The sequence below is a fragment of the Aulonocara sp. 'chitande type north' Nkhata Bay genome, linkage group LG18 (genome assembly GCF_057382095.1).
Source record: "Aulonocara sp. 'chitande type north' Nkhata Bay isolate Kocher_YH1m ecotype deep benthic linkage group LG18, A_spYH_male_GT1.1, whole genome shotgun sequence".
Classification (NCBI taxonomy): domain Eukaryota; kingdom Metazoa; phylum Chordata; class Actinopteri; order Cichliformes; family Cichlidae; genus Aulonocara; species Aulonocara sp. 'chitande type north' Nkhata Bay.
This window is the reverse complement of record NC_141361.1, coordinates 759,098-779,708: the sequence shown is the minus strand read 5'-3', so window position 1 is coordinate 779,708 and position 20,611 is coordinate 759,098. Positions and strand designations below refer to the sequence as shown.

The 20,611-nt window shown below is 43.5% G+C and overlaps 1 protein-coding gene and 1 pseudogene across 5 annotated transcripts; both read left to right on the top strand.

Annotated features, from left to right (window-relative positions):
• Positions 1 to 18: 18 nt before the first annotated feature.
• On the top strand, positions 19 to 8,720 carry LOC147307537 (uncharacterized). 5 transcript variants are annotated; one of them, XM_086271845.1, is made up of 3 exons: positions 19 to 563; positions 1,654 to 1,678; positions 7,257 to 8,720. In XM_086271845.1, the coding sequence occupies exons 1-3, from the start codon at positions 388 to 390 to the stop codon at positions 8,373 to 8,375; spliced, it is 1,320 nt and encodes a 439-aa protein (XP_086127971.1). In that variant the 5' UTR covers positions 19 to 387; the 3' UTR covers positions 8,376 to 8,720. The 5 variants fall into 5 exon arrangements, with proteins under 5 accessions (XP_086127971.1, XP_086127969.1, XP_086127968.1 ...); XM_086271843.1 differs by lacking the exon at positions 1,654 to 1,678 and having other exon boundaries at positions 423 to 559; positions 7,260 to 8,720; XM_086271842.1 differs by lacking the exon at positions 1,654 to 1,678 and having other exon boundaries at positions 423 to 559.
• A 1,233-nt stretch (positions 8,721 to 9,953) lies between these two features.
• LOC147307536 (uncharacterized) lies at positions 9,954 to 19,732 on the top strand (annotated as a pseudogene).
• The last annotated feature ends 879 nt before the right edge of the window (positions 19,733 to 20,611 follow it).

The following is a 20,611-nucleotide window of genomic DNA, read 5'->3' as shown; positions in this document are numbered from 1 at the left end:
GTGTTAGTATTCATTCACGTCAGACTCTTTGGTGTTGAGTATATGAATGATCAGTAGTAGAATGGATATGATTCATTATGGATAAAAACCTGAACGAGGCCTTTTCTTTCCATTTTCTCTCCTTTATTATTTGTAACACGCTGTTTATGTATTTATGGCTCAGTTTGGTACATTTAAATAGGTTTTAGGAAGAAAGAAGGACGTTTATTCCAAGCGGAACAAAGTATTTGAACATCCTCCTCCTGCCGGAACTTCAGAGCGGGACATCCGGTGGAAGTAAACAATGAAAAGGCGGCAGTATGGTTGTTCCAGCGTGAACTTTTGGAGGCTTTGTGTTGTTGTGTGAGCTGAGTGTGTGAGCTGAGTGTGTGAGCTGCGGCAGCAACGATGCCTTCAGTTCAGTATCTGAGAGAGTTCATCAACGAGCGACTAACTGCTGCTGCTGAACAAATATTCTTGGAGTTTGAAAAAACGATCGTCCAGTACGAGGAAGAGATCGACCGTCAGCGCAGACTGCTGGATATCACCTGGAAACCCCAAATCAAGCTGCACAGGACAGGTGAGTGTCCCTCTGAGGGAGGATCCTGATCACAGCTCTGCGGGACGTTAAGTCTGCGCACAGACGCGCGCGCACCGAACAAAAGGTCTCGTGCGTCCTGCGCGGTCTGGGCTCTCTGGAAGGTCGCCAACAGCTCAGCCACGTGATCAAATATCAGCTGATCGATTTGCAGCGTACACACGTGGTAAACTGTCGCGATCAACTCCGGACGTGGCCCCTGACGTCGGTCTGTTTGATGAGCCCGTCTCCTTTCCCTGACCTGGAGCGCGAGCCGCGGGCGGCCAATGAGTGCACAGGACAAACTACGTCACCACCATGTTGTCTCTATTTGTGAAAATAAACCCGGGCTTCATTAAAGCGTGGGCGAGGACACGCCCCGTGGGCGAGGACACGCCCCGTGGGCTCTCAGGCAGCAGGGATTTAAAATAGCTCTCTACCGACTTACCTGAGCACACCTGCTCAGTCCGCCTCACACCACCTCCACCTGTTTTATAGGCGTGGGGTCAGCTCCAACCAGGCGCAGATGAGTGTCTGGATCCTTAACTGTGGGCCTGTCAGGCTGTCACATGCTGGGGAAAGAAAAACCCAGAGTTATGAACGCCGTGTAACCGTACAGCACCACCACGCCATGAGCTCGCTCTGACAGCAAACCGTGTTCACGTGCAGTCAGCTGTGCCTCGCACGCAGCTCTGGATAAATCCCTGCCTCCACCTGAGGCTCAGTCCTCAGGACCCCGCAGCAGATTATCAGCAGAGTTCTCCCTGATGGCACAAACGTCCTCCTCTCAGACAGAAACACGACCTGCGTGGGTGCTGCGTGATGTTCATCAGGTGTGCTGCTGTTGGAGCTGCGCGGCTGTCGGCTGATTGCTGCTTATTATTACACGTTGTTGCTATTGTCACCATACGTAACAGTTATTTAATCCTATTGTTTTTATCTGCTTTTTTAAGTGTTTATTGAAGTTATGCATGAAATGAAATGCACCTCGTTTAACGGCTTCCTTAGTTTTAAGACTCATAAGTACAGAGGAGCATGGTAGTCTAGGTGTGTGCACTCACTTCAGGTACTTTTCCTTCACTCAGGTGTGAGGACAGAAAAAAACAACATGTGCAGATAAATGTAGTTTGTAACTACGTACATGCATGGTGACATTAGTACGTGTTACTATACAGAGTAAAAACATTTAAACATTTATTCCTTCAATGATGACAATCAGCAATATCCAGCGAAGCCGTGTCTCATACTCTAAAGTCAAGTAATCTTTTCCATCTTATAAATCTGTAACGTTACATGAGTCCAGATGGGTAATGTTGGTGGATCCTGTGTTGGCCATCTTTTGGTCAGCAACACACCAAGTATTTATCTACACCCTGTGTGTCTGAGGGCGTGTGTCCTCTAGGGCCGCCACAAACGGTTATTGTGATAGTCGACTAATCAGATGATCCAACGTACAGCTTATTGCACCAGCAGCATCTGCTCTTATATAACTATCATTAGCTTACAGCTTGAAGTGTTTAAGGTGCTAACTAACAATAAAGACAAGATGATAGTTTATTCAATTTTAATGACATTTGCAGATTGTTTCGGTGAAGTTTAATAAACTCCTTGCTATCTAAACTATAACAGGACACCGGAGTATATTCTGGAGCATCTCACACTTCTGATGATCAGCTGTCTGCTTGATGTTTATTCAGCTGTGTAAAAACTTTAATCTCAGCCAAACCGATTTACTCAGGAACAAATAAAATACTAAAAAAGCCAAACAATAACATTTTAAGTTATCTAAGTGACTCATATATCATGTTTAACCTGAGTAGCGAAAGACGGCGGTGGGTTTGAAAACGATTTGCCGGGAGTCCGGTGTTCTCACGGCTCTAGTTAGCCTAGCCCCCGGCTAGCTAACGAGCTAGTGGGTAACAGACGTCTCCGAAAACGTCGGAGCGCTTTTGAAAATATGCGGTGTCCTGATAAACTGAGCAGATATTTGAGGTTTACACAGCTACATTCTCGCCTGAAAATATGTTAAACGTTTATTTTGTGACCCAGAAAGAATAATAAGAGTAATATTAAAACTAACTAGCTACCGCCATTGTTGGAAACTGAGCTGGGCTGCGCTATGAATTCTGGGACACAGCTGCTTCGTCTTCTTCGGGGTTTAACGGCAGCTGGCATCCTTGTACATGCAGTGCTGCCATCTTCTGTTTCAGTCCGTTATTACACTCTTAAATCCTGCTACTTATTCCTGCGTCTTTTGGGATCTTACAAAGCTTCAAACAACGCGTCGACTATTAAATCAGTCGTGGACGATTTTGATCGTAATCGTGACTAGTCGATTAATCGTGTCAGCCCTAGTGTCCTACAAACATGGATTTGAAATCAAAGAGTAAATATGTGCTACAGATGTTTTGTATCACTTCCTGAACGTCTCTGCAGTAGTTATTAATATGCTTACAGTCCCAACACGCATGGTAGTGGTGTGCTGCCTCGGCCACAGTTGTTGTTGAGTGATTGTTGAAATCATGAAGACTTTTGTATATTTCTTAGTTTCTGACCTTTCAGCATTTAGAAAGAGTTGGATGAACGGCCTCGCTGGTTTTTGGCCTTTAATGTTTCGAGTATAAAGTTTCTTAGCTGGAGATGTCTGTAGTGGTCTCGATTTTCTAAATGAAATGTTTGCTTTAAAGTTTGGAAACTTCGTCTTCCCTCACAACGCCACATATGGAGTCCTTTTTCTATCCAGTTTTTAAACCTAGCATCTATCTGATTTGGTGTAGATTCTGAATCATATGCACACATTTCGATATTTTGTATCCTTCTCCAGCTTATTTTCTTTTATCACCATTTTACCCTGTAGAGTTGTCTGCCAGCACTGCCTGTACATGCGTATTGGTTATTGTTGTTCCATGTGATGGATCCCACCAGTGCATCATTGCTCAAGTACAATATTTTTTTGAACGCGGTGGGCCCAGCCACTGTTCTCTTTTAATGTTTTGTCATATAAATCTAGAGATCGTTTTATCCTGTTCAGTAAAATCTTTGTGATTAATCCTGAGTGGGAGGCACTGAAACATACAGAAATCTTTTGATGGTTTCTATTGTGGAGCTTATGCTCGGAGGTGTGATCCTGTCTCTTTAATATAAATGGTTGTAATTTTGTTTCCATTTCAGTGGGTCTGCTTGTTTGGGTTTTTCACATGGGCTGTAATTATAGGACCTCAGTTTACATCCTGTCATTGGACCAATGTTTTTGAGGCAGTTCTTTACCTCAGGCAGGGACTCCTCGGGTGTTTTGAAGTATAAACGTACATCATTGACATTTATTGCAACACCTGTGATTTTTTTCTGTTGCAGCAAAGAGGAGACGAGGCACAGCCTTCTGCAGTACTCTGTATCAGCACTGCCAACTAACAGAGCCAAAAGCCTCTTCAAGGATCACAGCCCGCTCTGTGTGCCGTTGTCTTGTATCATCCTGGGTTTATGTTGAAAGCCAGCTTGATCTCCTTTTTGTATATTGATGTTTCTGTGCCAATAATTTATGTCTTTGTCTACAAAGTAGCATCTTCTGTTCAGTCTCCCGAGTGTATGTGAAGTTCTTTTGATTTCTTGTTTCAGTGTATTCAGATTCTGGTTCAGTGCACGGCTGTTTTCCAGCTCTTTTTGGGAATCGTGACGTTTTTCCTGCTGAACTTTCTTTTTCCTTGAGGCTGCTGCAGTCATTTTATCTGTGAGGACACCTCTCCATTATCATTTTCTTTCATGTACTTTTGAATTTCATTCTTTCCTAAGATTAGCATCGTTAAGTAGGCTGGGCCTAAGTCTCCATGTTGTTTCTCTTTAGTCGACTACAATATTTATCAGGGCGCATTCGCTCAGGTCTACTGTTCCCACGTCCGACTCGATAGCTCTTGATCTGTCCCTGCGTTGGTCTATTCTGATATATGATGAGTGTGGAATAGGGAGCACCAATCAAACCCATGTCCTCCATCAGCTCTTTCACTTTTGTACTGGTTGTTTTGTTGGAGCTGTTTGTTTGGGGTTTAAGTGTATGTTCAGATCACCTCCACGCACCTTTAGACTGGCTAATCACCAACTTCTGCTTGTAAAAAGAGAAAGTACTGCAGGGTGGGATGTACACACCTTTTGCCTGTAACTGCCTTTTACTATTATTTTGGTTCTTATGAGGAGATTTCCTTCAGCAGACCTGGAGCTTGTCTCTGCTGCTGCCCTGGGGTGTGTTCTCTCCCGGGATGCTCCATGCTTGCTGGATCAGCTGCTCCACAGGATCCACTGGGGGGTCTTTGACCGGGGATCCTCGGTCCTTCAGGGTCTTTTGTAGCCTCATCAGCTGAGTGGTAGATTGAAGCTGATTTTCTTCAGCTTCACTTCGTTGTATTCTTTGTTTATTCAGCACCGCTGTCAGATAATCATGATGGAAATAAATCCTCCAATTTGTTGCCTTCATGTCTTTCTTAATCCGTGACTGAGAACCTTCACAGACGTGCTTTAAGCAGAATTTTGTTTCGTAGTGTGAAATGTGATCACCATCGATCTGAGTCTTTCAGTGGAGGCAGGCTTGGAGGTGAGCGCTCTGTGTGCAGCTCAGTGTCGGGTGGACTGTCCAGGTTTTCTCTGAGTTTCTCCACAAAACCTCCCCTCTTCATTTTCTGTGACATTATACATCCTAATATTGTCTCTCCTGGCTCCTCCTGGCCCATAAGTTCTCCATCGTGTCGGGCTGGAGCTTTGAGCACATGTTTCATCACCTGCTCCAGTATTTGAGCTCTGCTTTCGCCTGCTTCAGTCCGGTTTTCCACCTCTCCGATTCTCCTCTTGGTCTAAGACATCTAAGGTAAAATTACCTTTTATATCTTCGAGCTGTGTGTTTTGCTCTCCTTTTGAAATTCTTGAATTTCTTGTAAGATAATCTCCGTATTTGCCCGGCAGGTTGGAGGGATGTCTGCCTCATGTTGTCTTCAGCATTGCCAGCACATAGCAGGCCCACCAGTCCTCATCCACTTACTGCGTCACGTTCTTCTTTCTTTTCCTCTCGTTTCCATTTTTCCTGCTTTCAGCGTTTTTAACATCAAACAGGTTTTAAATCTCAGTTTGCAGGACATGTTTCTGTTTTTGATCGGAGGAGGTGTGTCTATGCGGCCGTCATGAGAGAGGGCGGAACAGGAAACCCCCATTGTTTGTTTTCATTCCTCCTACATGTCATGCAGCCGTCTGCCACCAGGTGGAGCATGACTCCAGAAACCCTGTCAGAGTCAGAGAGACTTTATTAAGTCGTCATAGCAACAAATATATAACCAACAACAAGCGCTCGTATAAAACGAGCGTAGAAGCAGAGATATTGATAGATAACTATGAGGTGTGACTAATCCCGTTCCACATGTGTGGATCTGACACCAGTGGATGAATGACAGCAGCAGAAGGAACGAGCTCCTGTTCCCTCACACAGCCAGGCTGAAGGAACCTGTTGCTGAAACTGGGAGTCACTGATCACCTCCTCCAGGCTGGGAGCTTCAGAGCTGCACACACTGAAGGATCTGAGCCGGCTCAGACTCTTTCTGTAGGCGGCGTCCGGCCGGCAGACCTCTCCAGCTTCTCATCCAGCTCGACTCCCAGATACTGACAGGATGTGACATCAGTGCCACCAAAGCAGACAGGCGAGGGTCGGGATCTGTTGTTGTTTCTGTTAAAGGCAAAACAATTAGATTAGGGACACAAGTGGAGGTCATCATTCATGGCGTGCGGCACAATACGCCACGCTGTGTGATCGTCGTCTCTGTTTCGGATGTTACATGTTTTGTAGGAACATGCTTTCCTGTCTGGTGTATATACGGCCGCTTTATTGTCCACGTGGTTCTTTAGTGTTCAAAGGTGCCGCACGGTCAAGCTCATAAATGAGTGATGTCATTAAAGCTTTCAAACGCCTCTGATTAGACGGTTTTTGGCGTTTTCTATGAAACGCAAAAGCAGCACATGTTCCAGACATTTCCACGTCTCGCACGATTTGTTGTCTTTTAAAGTGTTTGTCCTTGTTCCTGATGTGCAGCTTCCAAACACAAAGCGTCCGGCTCGAGACGCATCTTTCACAAACGGGGCCGATATATCTCCAGATGTTCTGGGAGTGCGTTCCTCCGTGCTGTTGGACAACCACACAGCATGTCCGGGCGTTCCCTTTGCAGTGACAGGAGGACACAGCAGCTTTTAAACCAGTACTGTGCTTGTGCTGCGGGTCAGGTCCTCCTCTGTGTCACTGGGATTGTCTCGTCCTCAGAATTGATGATGCTATTGCTGGACTGGGTGGGGGTGTGGATGTGGGTGTAAAGGGTGGAGCCAGCGTTTAGGCTCGGGTGATGTGGGGCCCCGCTCGTCTACCCTGGGAGCAATCACACAGAAGTGAGGCAGTGAGGGGTCGTCAGCTGGTCACCGGTCTGTGACCAGGACATGAGCTGAAGTCCACAAAGAGCAGCGTAGCGTAGATCACCTGACTGAGGATGAGGGAATCCCAGAAATGTATAAAAGACGACGTGTTGAATTAAAAACCAATCTGTTTTATCCCGTGGCAATGAAACTGAAATAAAGATGCTTCGTTTTCAGACAACAACTATACGTGTGTGTGTGTGAGGACACTGTTGTGTCATTTGTAGTTTGAACTAATGTTTTCGTGGTTTGTCTCTCTGTCTGTGAGGAGGAGCAGCTGTGTGACCTGAAGATGAACTCCAGTGAGGACCAGGAGGAGCCGACGCCTCTACACATTAAAGAGGAACAGGAGGAAGTGCGCACCAGCCAGGAGGATGAGCAGCTCGTCCTGAAGGATGAGACCGACGCCTTCTTGGTGACTGCTTTTGATGACAGTGACCACAGTGAACCAGAGGCTAACGGTCACCAGCTTCACTCTGACGGCGCTCCCGGCAGCTGTCCGGTGTCAGAGAGTCAGCGCGACGCCGACTCGAGTAAAAAGCCTTTTAAATGTAATGTTTGTGGAAAAGCCTTTAAGAAAAACTCTTACGTAAAGGAACACCAGAAAATCCACTCAGGCGAGAAGCCGTATACTTGCCAAACATGTGAGAAGAGTTTCACTCGGAGGGCTCACCTGTTGGGTCACATGAGAACCCACACGGGCGAGAAGCCGTACTCCTGTGAAACGTGCGGGAAAGGTTTTACTCAGAGCAGTCACCTGCTGAGCCACATGCGGCTTCACACAGGTGAGAAGCCATACGCTTGTGAAATATGCGGGAAAGGTTTTATTCAGAGGGGTCACCTATTGGTCCATGTGAGAACGCACACCGATGAGAAGCCGCACACCTGCGAAGAATGTGGGAAGAGTTTCCGATTCAGCGGCACTTTGTCGGTGCACATGAGAACGCACACGGGCGAGAAGCCGTATTCCTGCAAAGCCTGCGGGAAAAGTTTCCGCCAGAAAAAGATTCTGTCCGTGCACATGCGCACTCACACGGGCGAGAAGCCGTATTCCTGCACAACGTGCGGTAAAGGTTTCGCTCAAAAAAGCGATCTGACGATCCACGAGCGAACGCACACGGGCGAGAAGCCGTATCCCTGCAAAGCCTGTGGGAAGAGCTTCCGCCAAAAAAACATCTTGTCCGTGCACATGAGAACGCACACGGGCGAGAAGCCGTACTCATGCAAGAGCTGCGGGAAAAGTTTCCGTCAGAAAAGCATCCTGTCCGTGCACATGAAGACGCACGCCGGCGAGGAGCTGTATCCCTGCGACGCGTGCAGCGCCACTTTTCCGTCTAGTCGCAGCTTGTTGGAGCACCTGGACACTCACACAGGTGAGGAGTCGTAGCCTGGAAAGCTGCAGGTCGGAGCGGGGCGTTGGCGTCTGCCTCCCGCCTCGACTTTTGGCTCCGACGGCAAAGGAGCTCGTCAGCTCGTGTCGTTCACGCAGCCGTTTTCCTTTGCTTCGTCCATCCAACCCTAACCGTACCGACGCGCTCTGTTCCTGTCATGTTCTCCTCCACGGTTCCTGACCTGGATTCTGTCGTGGCTGCAATCCTCCCAGTTTCATTTTACCCTTCGTGTGTCATACTTACGGTAACTTTGTATCATTTCAGACTGTAGAGGTGACACTAACAAAGTGTAGGTTGTTGTTAAAGTAACCTGTATAAATAAAGTTTCTTCTAAATTGTGATCATGTTTTTCTTTTGCCCTGTTTATGAAATAAGAGAAAGTTTCAGTCACAGCGGTCTCACCCTCACCTCGCACTCTGAGAGAAGCTGCCCTCCCCTGAACGATTATGACCTATGAGCTGTTCCACACGTCACAGCCACAAATTTAAATGTGCTGGGGGTTTTATGTGACGGGTAAACAGAATAGAGCATAACTGAAAATGATTGAGCAAGTTCACATGTTAGAATGACCCCGTCAGAGTTCAGACATACATGGATGCTCTCCATCCACTGACTGAACTCTGCCCCCTCGAGTCAATAAAACATTGACTGACCTGCTGCGGCGAGCAGCTGGAAGCTCGTCATTGTTTGATCCACAACAACAAAATGACTCGACTCAGTTTATTTATGGTTGTTTTTGTGCACTAAAGCTCTAATCCACGTCACCAGCGTTAACCCTGGTTTCTTCTTACTGGGGCATATCACCATGGTAACCTACGCTGCAAACAGCTTTGAGATCAGCAGGTATGAAAGTGCCTGCTGACCAATCAGAGCTCCGGAAAACGCCACCATTCCTGGAAGATCCCTCGTAGGAGGTCCAGACATTTCTCCAAAGTCTCGTGTTTCTGTGACGAGCCTCTGGAGGAAAAACAGATTCTCAGATTTATCCTTTCTTCTTTTTCCTGTTGGCAGCAAACAGCTTTCTACAACTGTTAATATGTGACCCTGAAACAGGATCGTTTGTACCCGTTAAGTCCTGTGTTTGAATTCTGTTTTTATTCTTTAGTCGGAGCTCGATAAACAGCTCTGTCAGGACGGAGCGATGATAAAGCTGAACTAAATCAACGCCTGTGGGAATAAATCACAGAGCGTATGAATACTGATGGTTTTCTTTTAAATAGAACATTTGGGTTTTTCTGTCGTCTGAAAAGAGATTAAACTCCAGAAGAAGTCATAGAGCAGAAGATATAATCTCAGCACTAAGGTTTGGTCATACAGTTTATATGACACTAAAAAGGATCATCTGAGCAAGTAATGTTAGAATGTGGTTAATATAGACGGGAAAGGCAAATCTGACTTTCAGAAAAATAGAGTTCAATTATGAATAAAAGAAATATTACAAAGCGACACAGGTGATGTAGTTTCAGGGTTTTAAGAGCAAAAAAGCTGTTCTCATCCAGAAGGTGGCGGTAATGCACCGGAAGTTGAAGAAGAGCTGCCGGAACTGTGAGGACGGACATCCGGTGGCTGGACCGTTAGCTTTGCTCCGGTGTGAGCCGAGAGTGTGAGCCGAGAGTGTGAGCCGAGTGTGTGAGCTGAGTGTGTGAGCTGCGGCAGCAACGATGCCTTCAGTTCAGTATCTGAGAGAGTTCATCAACGAGCGACTAACTGCTGCTGCTGAACAAATATTCTTGGAGTTTGAAAAAACGATCGTCCAGTACGAGGAAGAGATCGACCGTCAGCGCAGACTGCTGGATATCACCTGGAAACCCCAAATCAAGCTGCACAGGACAGGTGAGTGTCCCTCTGAGGGAGCATCCTGATCACAGCTCTGCTGGAGATCACGGCAGGTGGAGCCTCGGCTCCGGTTTCCTCTCGGGTCCGACTTTTTCTCTTCTTTCTTTTTTCCAAAACCTTTATTAAAAAACAGTATACAGAGAATGTGCACGAATTAAGAAGTTACATACGTTCAAATGATTTTAAATAGCACAAAATCGTTTTTATTAAGTGATCCACGAATCAATCTTATGTAAGAGAGTATCATTATAGTAGAGTTTAAATTAGGTTTTGGATACTGTATTTGCATTTGTGGAAATAAAATTTAGCTAAGATAACTAACAAATTTATTGTAAAGTATATATCACCTTCTTTTTTGCCTTCGAAATAAACAAAATCCAACATTTTCCCGTTTCAGAGTAAAGTCCTTGTCGAGATGTCCAGTGATGAATGTCCCGGAGTCCAAAACGTTGTATGTGAACAGATCAGAGGTGCTGCGCAGTCTCAGGATGGCTTCCACAACATCCACAGTTCATATTTATGTCCCCTTTGACCTTTGTCATATAATGATTAGCAGGATAATATTTATGAAGTATTTTAAATGAGACTTATTTCACTTTAATTTTTCCCAGATACTTGTTAGGAATTTTTCTCGTTAATGTCACTGACAAAGGAATTCCAATAAGAGATGCTCTCTGGAACAAAGCAGGAATATTCGTATTAGCAGACAGATTCTTCCAGTGTGTGAACCCACAGGGTTCAGAGAGGCAGATGATATGCAAGGTTGAATACCTGTAGAAAGCATTATAATACGCGGAGGTATTGCATCAAATAATACGACATATTCTTTGGATGTGGCTGAAAATTTATAAGTGTTTAAAAATTCTGGATAAGACATAAGCTGCTCATTAGGATTAAACAGCTGTTTCACTAAAACAATCTGTTTCTCAACCCACCTAGAAAAAAATAATGATTTATTTTTATGCACTATGTTCCTGTTATTCCAAATTAAATACGTATGGGGTGTAAAGTTGTGTTTATATATAAGGGACCAAGCTAATAGAACTTGTTTGTGAAACGTCGACAGGTTTTCTGGAAGCTTATCTATATTACAATCACAACCTAAGACAAAACTTAGACCCCCAAACTTAGAGAAAATGTAGTGAGGAATACAATTCCAGATGGAGACCTGATTTTTAGGAAAATGCTTTGTCTGGTTAATCTTTAATGTATTGTTTAGAGCAGGGAATCCAAAACCTCTGTGTTCATCGTCATTCATCACTACACTCGTGCTGATGTAATGTGTCCCGTTTTTCCAGAGGAAGTGGAAGAGCATTCGGTCAACATCCTTACAAGTTTTGCCGTCCACATGCAGAGAAATTACTGCATAAGTCAGTCGAGACAGACCTTCTGCTTTTCAGAGCAATACTCCCCCTTTAAACTTAAATCTCTCTGCAACCACTGATTTCACTTGGTTTGAGATTTTTTAATAATTTGGGGAAAATTTAGTAAAATTCTGTTGTTTTTGTTTTGTTTTTTATCTTTGCTCATCAGACCTAAATATGTTGCTTCATTTTTAACTGTTATATTACAAAGACTCTGAACATTACACTCTTTGACAGGTAATAACTGACATTTATTGATTGAAGTTTAGCATCAATCCAGACCCTTCTGAGAAATCCTGTAAATATAAAGCAGTCAGCACCTGGTTGGCATTTTAAAGAAAGGTTGTGGTATCATCTGCCAACTGACTGCTATGTTTATACCCTTCACAGGGCTATTCGAAATATGAGAGGCAAGAATTTGGGTGCAAAGTAAAAAGATCTGCGCTGATCGGCCTACACCTCGATTAAGACTAAAACGAGAAGTGGTGCTGTTTTTCATTCTAACACAGCTATTAGCATTGGAATACAGAGTTTTGATAGCTCTGCAGAAGATATCACCAAAACCACATTTCTGAAGTGTAAGAAATATAAACTCATGCTCAGTTGAGTCAAAGGCTTTATGGAAGTCCAGGACAAGGATCAATGAGTCATCAGATGCTGAGTAGTCCAGAATATCCAAGACAAGTCTAATATTATTGGAGATGTGCCTGTTTGTCATAAAACCAGACTGTGTCTCATCTACAATATCATCCAAAATATATTTAATTCTTCTAGCTAGCAATAGAGTTAATATTGTACAATCATTATTTAGGAGGCTTGTTGGTCTCCAGTTGTCTGTAGAAAGTAGGTCCTTCTTAGGTTTGGGAATTAAAGTAATAAGTCCATCCATCTTTTTCCTGAACGAACAAAAGCTCCTTCAGCTTTCTGGCGCAAATCTCATCCAGTTTAGATTGAAAGGTCCTAAGACGTAATCTGTCCTCCTCCGAGACCTCGTCTGGTGGGAGTCAATATATGACAGAACAATCTGATTTTCTTCTGCTGCTGCACTCGACTTTTTTTGCCCCACACCGTCTCAACACTTGTTTCAAATTTCCCACTTTGTGCTGTAGGAATTCTCAGTATTAGCCTCGTCGATAAAGTGTTTTATAAGGCGTGTAATACGCTCTTCCTCTTTGGAGCTTGTCTCTGCCTTTGACATCTTTTATCTTCTCACATGCAAAGCCCACCATTCTTCTGACTCCGGCAATCTGTAACGCGAGGTCATCCATTCTTTCGTTTATTAGCTTTGATAGTTTCAGCAACATCCACGCTATCTTCCTTTGAGCGCAACGCCTTTCTTTGGCGCCGGAGACTGACTGGATGAGACTGGTAGAGGTGGAAACTCGCCCATCACATCCTCAGTTATTGGGAGAGGTAGTGAAATAGCCGAGTAGTCACGGCAGTTGTTGGTTTACCAACACGGCTGTTTGGCTAGCATTAGCCTTTAGCAGTAGCTTTGTTCTGGAGCTAGCCGAGGGTCTTTTATTATCACGCTGTGACATTTTGGCGCTTTATTCATCAAATTCAGTCCTTTTCCGGATTAAATACCGAAGAAGCTTCTAAAGTCTGAATTGACATGATGTTCCTACCGTATTATAAGCTTACGTTTGCTAAGCGCGGCAGAAAAGTTTATTGTTAGAACAATAAAGTTTTTGCATTATAACATGATGTAGCTCTGGTTTTTGTTTGCCTGAGTGGCAGCTCGACACTTCTGTAATGCAGCGCTTTTCACAGATAAAAATCATAAAGTGCTTCACAATACTAGGAATCAAAATACAACAAATAACAATGTAAAACAATCAAATACAACATAAAAATTAATTGAAAGCTTGTCTATATAAAAATGTCTTCAGCGTAAAAACAGTAGAAGAGAATTCCACAGCCTGAAAGGCCCGATCACCACGAGTTTAAATGGAGTGCGTGCGGCGACCAGCAGTCTGTGACCTGATGACCTCAGAGCTCGGGACGATGAATGCAGTTTCAGCAGGTCCGATATGCACTGGGGAGCCTGAAAGGTTAGAACTAAAACAAGTAGAAAGACCTTTGCAAAAATCCAAACCGGAAGAAATAAAAGCATTAATAATCATCTGCACTTCAGCCTTTGACACCATTAGCCTGAGTTTTGAGATATTCCTTAGACGATGAAAGCAGTTGTGGACCAAGCGACATCGAGCTGTCAAATACGACACCGAGGTCTCGAAGGCTTGGTTTAACAGAAGCTGAAATGCTGCCTAATTTCTGAGATCATATGGTCAGGACCAGTAATTAATGTTTTATCAGAGTTTCGCTGGAGGAAGTTGTCGTTCACATGGAAGTCCTCATGTTTTTAAATCTGTCACATTGTGTTTGTTCATAAAACTGCTGCTAATCAAACTGAGTTTGCTGCACTGTGATGGGTTCAAGGGTTCTCCCTCCTGCTGAATCCACTTTAACCTCTTCCCCATTTTTATTTCTCTGCTCATGTTCTACTTAATCAGCTGTCCAGCTGATCGGTGGTGTGGTGAGGAAAATGTGGGCTCCTCATCGATGTTACGGAAAGACAGAGACAGGAGGCCGAGGCCTTTTTGTTCACTTTTATAAAAAGACTTTCATTGTTGTCTGAAGATAACAGTGCAGCTGGACATAGAGGCCTTTTTTTGCTGAGCTCTGTAATCTTGTCAACAGGATCATTTAATGAAAACGAGGAATCTACAGATGCAACATCTGGAATACGGAGTGTGGAATATGTAAACAAAGCAACATAAAAACCAGTTACTCAGCCACTCATCAGAATCCAAACCTGAGAGCCTGACAGCGTCTCACTCAGGTTGAGCTCTGGACTCTGACCAAACCATCGTAGTTGCTCCATTCGTTCCTGTTTCAGCCGTTCTGTTGGATCTTTGTGCTGCTGCTGATGGTCCGAGCTTCAGCTGTGGGACAGACGGCCTCACACTGACTCTAGAACACTTAGACAAGAGTTCACGGTGCACTGAGATCATCGTCCCTCCTCCACCGTGCTGACAGCTGCTCTCAGGTGTTTTTGCTGATATGCTGGGTTTGATTTTGTGCGTTATGGACAAACATCTCCACTTTGGTCTTGTCTGTCTGAAGGATACTGCTCCAGGAGGCTTTCTCTTTAGACAGAAGAGGCCTTCCCCTGCTTTTTTTTAGTCATACTGTCATGAAGTTTAAGCTTAAACCTGCAAACTGAAGAGTCTGAGATGAGCTCTTGGGTCTGTTGCATGCTCTGACCTGTTTCATTAATCTTCTGCACTGCAGAATGATGGACTTTGGTTTATTTTGATATGATCTTATAACCTTTCCAGGTTGATGGGCAGCTGCAGTTTCTTTTCTAAGATCACTGCTGATGTCTTTCCTCCTCAGCATCATGTTAACACACACCTGAATGCTCGAGACCAACAAAACATCTGCTTTCATAGCAAGGCTCACACTGCCAATGATCAGCTCATTGTGAAGCTGGTTATGAGCACCTGGCTGCTGCTTACACACTCAGTAAATATCTGCAAAGCTCTCGTGGCATCTCTAAGGTGTTCTACAGCGTCGTGGAGGAGTGTGACAGCTCCTCTGCATCAGTCCATCAGAGCGCGTGATCAGGCGTGTTTGACACTTTATTTTTAATTTGGTTTCTTCTTTCATTAAGCTAGCAGTAGTTACCCTGGAACAGTAGGTCAGGGCAGACCTGGAACAGGACCTGGAAGCACCTTCCCACCTTTGACGTGACCTTTAACCTGTACAGTCCAACAAATCTGTCAGGTCAAGCTGGTTGCATGAGTGTGCTCACACTTAGACTAATACTTTGATTTAGTCACTGCTTTCAGGCTTCTTGGGTTAATGTCTTAGTTTACAGAGAGCTCACAAAGCATGAAAGCAACCTCATTGTTGAAAGACATCAGTCAGAAGAAAGGAAAATAAATTCCACAGCATTAGATTTATCCTGGGACACAATGAAGACAAAATATGGGACGACAGTGGCGATGCAAGACCTGCAGCATCACCGAAGGAGCTGCAAGAACTTCTGTTAAGCAGTGACAGCCGTCTCCCTTCATAAGTCTGGACTGTGGGGGATGTGTCAAAGAGGGAAGCCTTTTCGAACAAAGGAAAACATCCAAGCCCGGCTACAGTTGGCATAAAAATACAGTAAGTCTTCCAAAAACATTTTGGTCTAATGAGACCGAGGTTCAGCTTTTTGGCCACAGGTACTTCTCTCTTTGTATAGCGTGGACATGTCACCATATTCAAATGATTTGATTCTGCGTTAGAAATACACCAACAGCACAACTCAAGAGCTCTGTACAGACGACTTGAGTTAGTAAAATTTAAGCCTTAATCCAATGAAAACAGGTGAGTTGTAACAACATCGTCCACCATACAGGAGGATGTTGTATCTGTAGCAACCAAACCAGTTTCTGTATCGGGCTGTAAACATATGCATTTTACCAGGGGATTCTATGGTTTATGATTTTAACCAGAGTTTATTTGCTGTGTTTTTAATCATGTCTCTTCTTTCATTTGTTGTTGACACTCCAGACGTCCAACAGCAGCCTGTCTGTAAGGAGGAGGAGGAGGTTCTCCCTGAGCAGCAGCTCTGGAACCAGGAGAGGAGCTCCAGTGTGGAGCAGGAGGAACCAGAAGCTCCACAGATTAAAGAGGAACAGGAGGAACTGTGCAGCAGTCAGGAGGGAGAGCAGCTGGGACTGAAGGAGGAGACGGATACCTTTATGGTGACTGAAACTTATGAGGAAAGTGACCACAGTGAACCAGAAGGAGACAGGGAGCAGCTTCTCTTTGAGAGTTCTGTGAACAACAACAGCAGAGATCAGCGAGCAGAACATTATAAAGAAGCAAGATCAACTAAAACCGTAGAGTCAGAGTCAAAAAAGAAGCATCGGAATAACAATGCAGACAGCTCAGTTATGTCAGAGAGCGAGAGTAACACAGGTACAGGTGTGAAGTCTGTAAAATGTTACGTTTGTGAAAAAACTTTCAAGAAAAAATCTCAGATGCAGATACATTACAGAACGCACACAGGCGAGAAGCCGTATTCATGCAAAACATGTGGGAAACGATTCAGCCAAAACTGCCATTTATCTGTTCACATGAAGATCCACAAAGGGGAGAAACCGTTCCCCTGCAATGTATGTGAAAAAACCTTCCGAGACACACTAACACTGAAATATCACATGAGGGTTCACACGGGCGAGAAGCCGTACTCATGCACAATTAGTGGGAAAGGTTTCTGTCAAAGTAATAACTTAAACATCCACATGAGAACACACACGGGCGAGAGACCTTACCCCTGTCAAATCTGTGAGAAAAGATTCATTGACTCCTCCACACTTAAAAGACACATCAGAACTCATACTGGTGAGAAGCCGTATGTTTGCAAAACATGTGGGAAAAGCTTCATTCAGAAAAATATTCTGTCTGTCCACATGAGGATCCACACAGGCGAGAAAACGCATCCCTGTGAGCTCTGCGGAAAAAGCTTCCGGTCTCGTGAACTCTTGTTAGTCCACGTAAGAACACACTCAAAGTAGTATTTCTGTGAGACTTGTGGGAAAAGTTTCAGTGATCGTGGTATTTTTACTGCCCACATGAGAGGGCACTCAGGTGAGACGCTGTAGTTGTGGGAAACTAGAAAAGGACTCACGTGTAGCAGGTTCTTATTTGATGCATACATTTTTCAAAGTAGAAAAGAAAAGCAGTCCTCATACTGAAAGCACCTTTGGACTGTGCTTCACTGTGATTATGTTAATGACATGTGCCAACAGGATAGAGTTCATGCTAATGGTGAGGTGTCAAGCTGTCCTTTGGATTCTTACAGAAAAGCATCTCATTAAGTAGTAATTTATTTATTTTTTGGGAAATTGTCTATGCAAACTTTTACAGGAAACAGGAAGTGTGTTGTTGCCACAGATTTATCAAATTATACTGTGAGCTGTTTCTTTTCATTTTGAAAAATCTAGTTCAGAATTAGTTGTGAAGTTTGTTTTTGCTGTTTAGCGTTATATTTATAGGCCTGCAGGGTTCAGGTCTGTGGTGTCCTCCTCTGTCTTGTGGCTTTTTACTGGCACAGTTTCTGGGCCATCTTATTGTGACACCTGATTGTTCTCTTATTTAGTTATAGCAGTATTTTTAAATGGTTGTACACAAATTGCATTGCATTTTTATATAAATAGTTGTTTACAAAATTTGTGCATACGTTTTCAACATGTACAATTTATATTTGCATTTCAAGTTATGAAAATAATTCACTAAACGGGTGTGATTTCTATAGTAAAAAATATAACTACTGCTAGGATTTTGTTTTTGTTTTTTATGATTTCAGATCAGTTGTGTTAACACAGTATGTCAATGAAAAAATAACTAAATTCAGAACCATGAGGTTGAGCTGAAGAGAATGATACCAAAAAAGGTCAGAACATTTGAAGGTGACATATAAATAATGTAAAACCAAAAAGAGTCAAAATAGACAATTATATTTTGGACCCCAGAGTGAGAACCTAACAAATCATGAAAAATTGGGTTTAATTTTTGTTTATGAAGGTGCAGATTTCTGACATTTTGTGTAAATGTAAACATGTAACAATGTGATTTTTCTAACAAGGCTACACAGTACATGACATGTTTATGTAACTGAGATGTTTAACCTCCTAAGACCCGAACTCTTCCCTGGCATGCATTTTTAATTTCTTATGCTATTTGGGCTGATTGAGACCAGATGAATGTTAAAACAAAGAATTACCTGATGTATTTTTTTTTTCACCTGATTTTCGTTTCTGAGAAAAATTAGATCCAAATATGAGGATATTCATTTTAAATCTCGATAGGACAGTGGCAGTGTAATGTCCTCATAAGTGGATATCAGGCCCTTATAGAGAAAACTTTTGTATTTTGGTCAACACAACCCAAAATGTGATGTCCACATATGTGGACGCCAGGTCCTAGGAGGTTAATTATGCAGGCTACAGAAAATAACTAGGTTATAGACTACATTAATGTGAAACGTGTATACTTGCTGCATTTGAATCCTTTTAGCCATATGTATTCAATTCAATTTTATTTACACAGCTTCAAATCACAACAACAGTTGTCTCAAGGTGTTTTATATTGTAATGTAGACGCTACAATAATACAGAGGAAAAGCCCAACAATCATATGACCCCCTATGAGCAAGCACTTTGGCAACAGTGGGAAGGAAAAACTCCCTTTTAACAGGAAGAAACCTCCGGCAGAACCAGGCTCAGGGAGGGGCGGGGCCATCTGCTGTGATTGGTTGGGGTGAGAGAAGGAAGACAGGATAAAGACATGCTGTGGAAGCGAGACAGAGATTAATAACAGATATGATTCAATGCAGAGAGGTCTGTTAATACATAGTGAGTGAGAAAGGTGACTGGAAAGGAAAAACTCAATGCATCATGGGAATCCCCCGGCAGCCTATGTCTATCCGGTTGTTCAGTCTGACGTCACTAGCCGTGTCTGGACCTAAACTCCGCTGCAGGTCCATATATCAAACGATCGCTATGGCATTACTGAGAGTTGAAAAACTGTCTAAAGTCTTTCATATTTAATAAAATGATCAGCGTTCTGCTCTACCAGGTGTAACAATTGAGTTTAACATCCAGGCATCCATGAAAACGGAATTTATGACATTTAACGGAGTTAGAAGTTAGCAGGGAGTTAGCTCGCTAGCTTCTATCTAAATACAATATAGCATGTCCTGACTGCGGGGTTTTGGAAACAAATTAAAACGTACAGCTCTGTTATCACTTCCAACATAAATGAAGACAGGAAACTAAACAGCAGTGACGTTTGTAGGGTTACTGAAGTTTGGCTAGCTGGTATATAATGATGTGCTATGTGACCGCTAGCGACACAGCTATGTTAGCATAATATAAACAAGCTAACTTTTTTTCCACTCGATAAAAGTTAACGTGAGTGTTCTCGGTGGTCAGGAACAAATGTAATCGCATGGCAGGATGCTGTAAAAGGACCAAACTTCAGCCAGGAGAACAACTGAGATAATCCATCCACAATACGAGGTTAGTCATTCATATACTGCTGCATGGGCTGGGCTGTAGTTACATCCTAAGGTTTTAAAAACTGAGCTTAAATAAACGATTAGCGGTAATAAAAGCCGAGGGAGGTCAACAGTGATCACTGACTGTTTTAGGAGCTTTTTGAGATTAAATAGAAGAAAATACAAAACATTAAACATGTTAACAACACAAAAGCCATATTAAACGCAGACTACTTTAGACCCGGAAGTAGGATTCGTCGCGTCATCACTGAACAACCGGATTGCAGCATAACTAAGGGAGGATTCAGGGTCACCTGGTCCAGCCCTAACTATATGCTTTAGCAAAAAGGAAAGTTTGAAGCCTAATCTTGAAAGTAGAGATAGTGTCTGTCTCCTGAATCCAAACTGGAAGCTGGTTCCACAGAAGTGTACAGCTACGTTCTGTTGTTCCAGGCGGCAGCGTTACGGTTACCATGGTTACAGGGTGACACTCTCTCTCTGCGACTGTGTGTTTCCTGGGTGACAGAGCGCCTTTTTGTTGTTGTTGTTGGGCTAAGCTAATAGGCAGAATGCTACAAGCATAGCTCTAAAGAATGTAGCCTCATGGGCAGTGTAGTCCGTGCTGCAGGAAGAATGGACTGCCATACACGTTATGTGTCTGTGAGCGAGGGAGGGAGATAAAGGAAAAGTACGAGCTGTCACGGAGCAAAAACGGGAGCTGGAAACATGTAAATATAATAATAACCACTGCAGCCAAGAAGAGTGCCTGACGAGCCCAGTTGTAAGTAAGCTGTTAAGACTCGACTGTACACCGTGTTCGTGTTTTCCTCTGAAACAATAAGTTCTGTTGCAGCAGTCTTTCAACGCCTCTCTCTGTCTCTCGCTAGCAAAGTTGACCCACACAACAAAGTAAAGCTATTTTTCGGCTACGAGCCGACACGAACCCGACGTATTAGTCAGAGGTCCCTTTACT

What these genes read in the sequence shown, in the direction of transcription:
- LOC147307537 (XM_086271845.1), top strand. Translation starts at nt 388, where the DNA reads ATGCCTTCAGTTCAGTATCTGAGAGAGTTCATCAACGAGCGACTAACT. An exon ending in AAGCTGCACAGGACAGGTGA is followed by an intron (nt 564 to 1,653) that starts GTGTCCCTCTGA and finishes GTGTGAGGACAG; the next exon opens with AAAAAAACAACATGTGCAGA. An exon ending in AACAACATGTGCAGATAAAT is followed by an intron (nt 1,679 to 7,256) that starts GTAGTTTGTAAC and finishes TCTGTCTGTGAG; the next exon opens with GAGGAGCAGCTGTGTGACCT.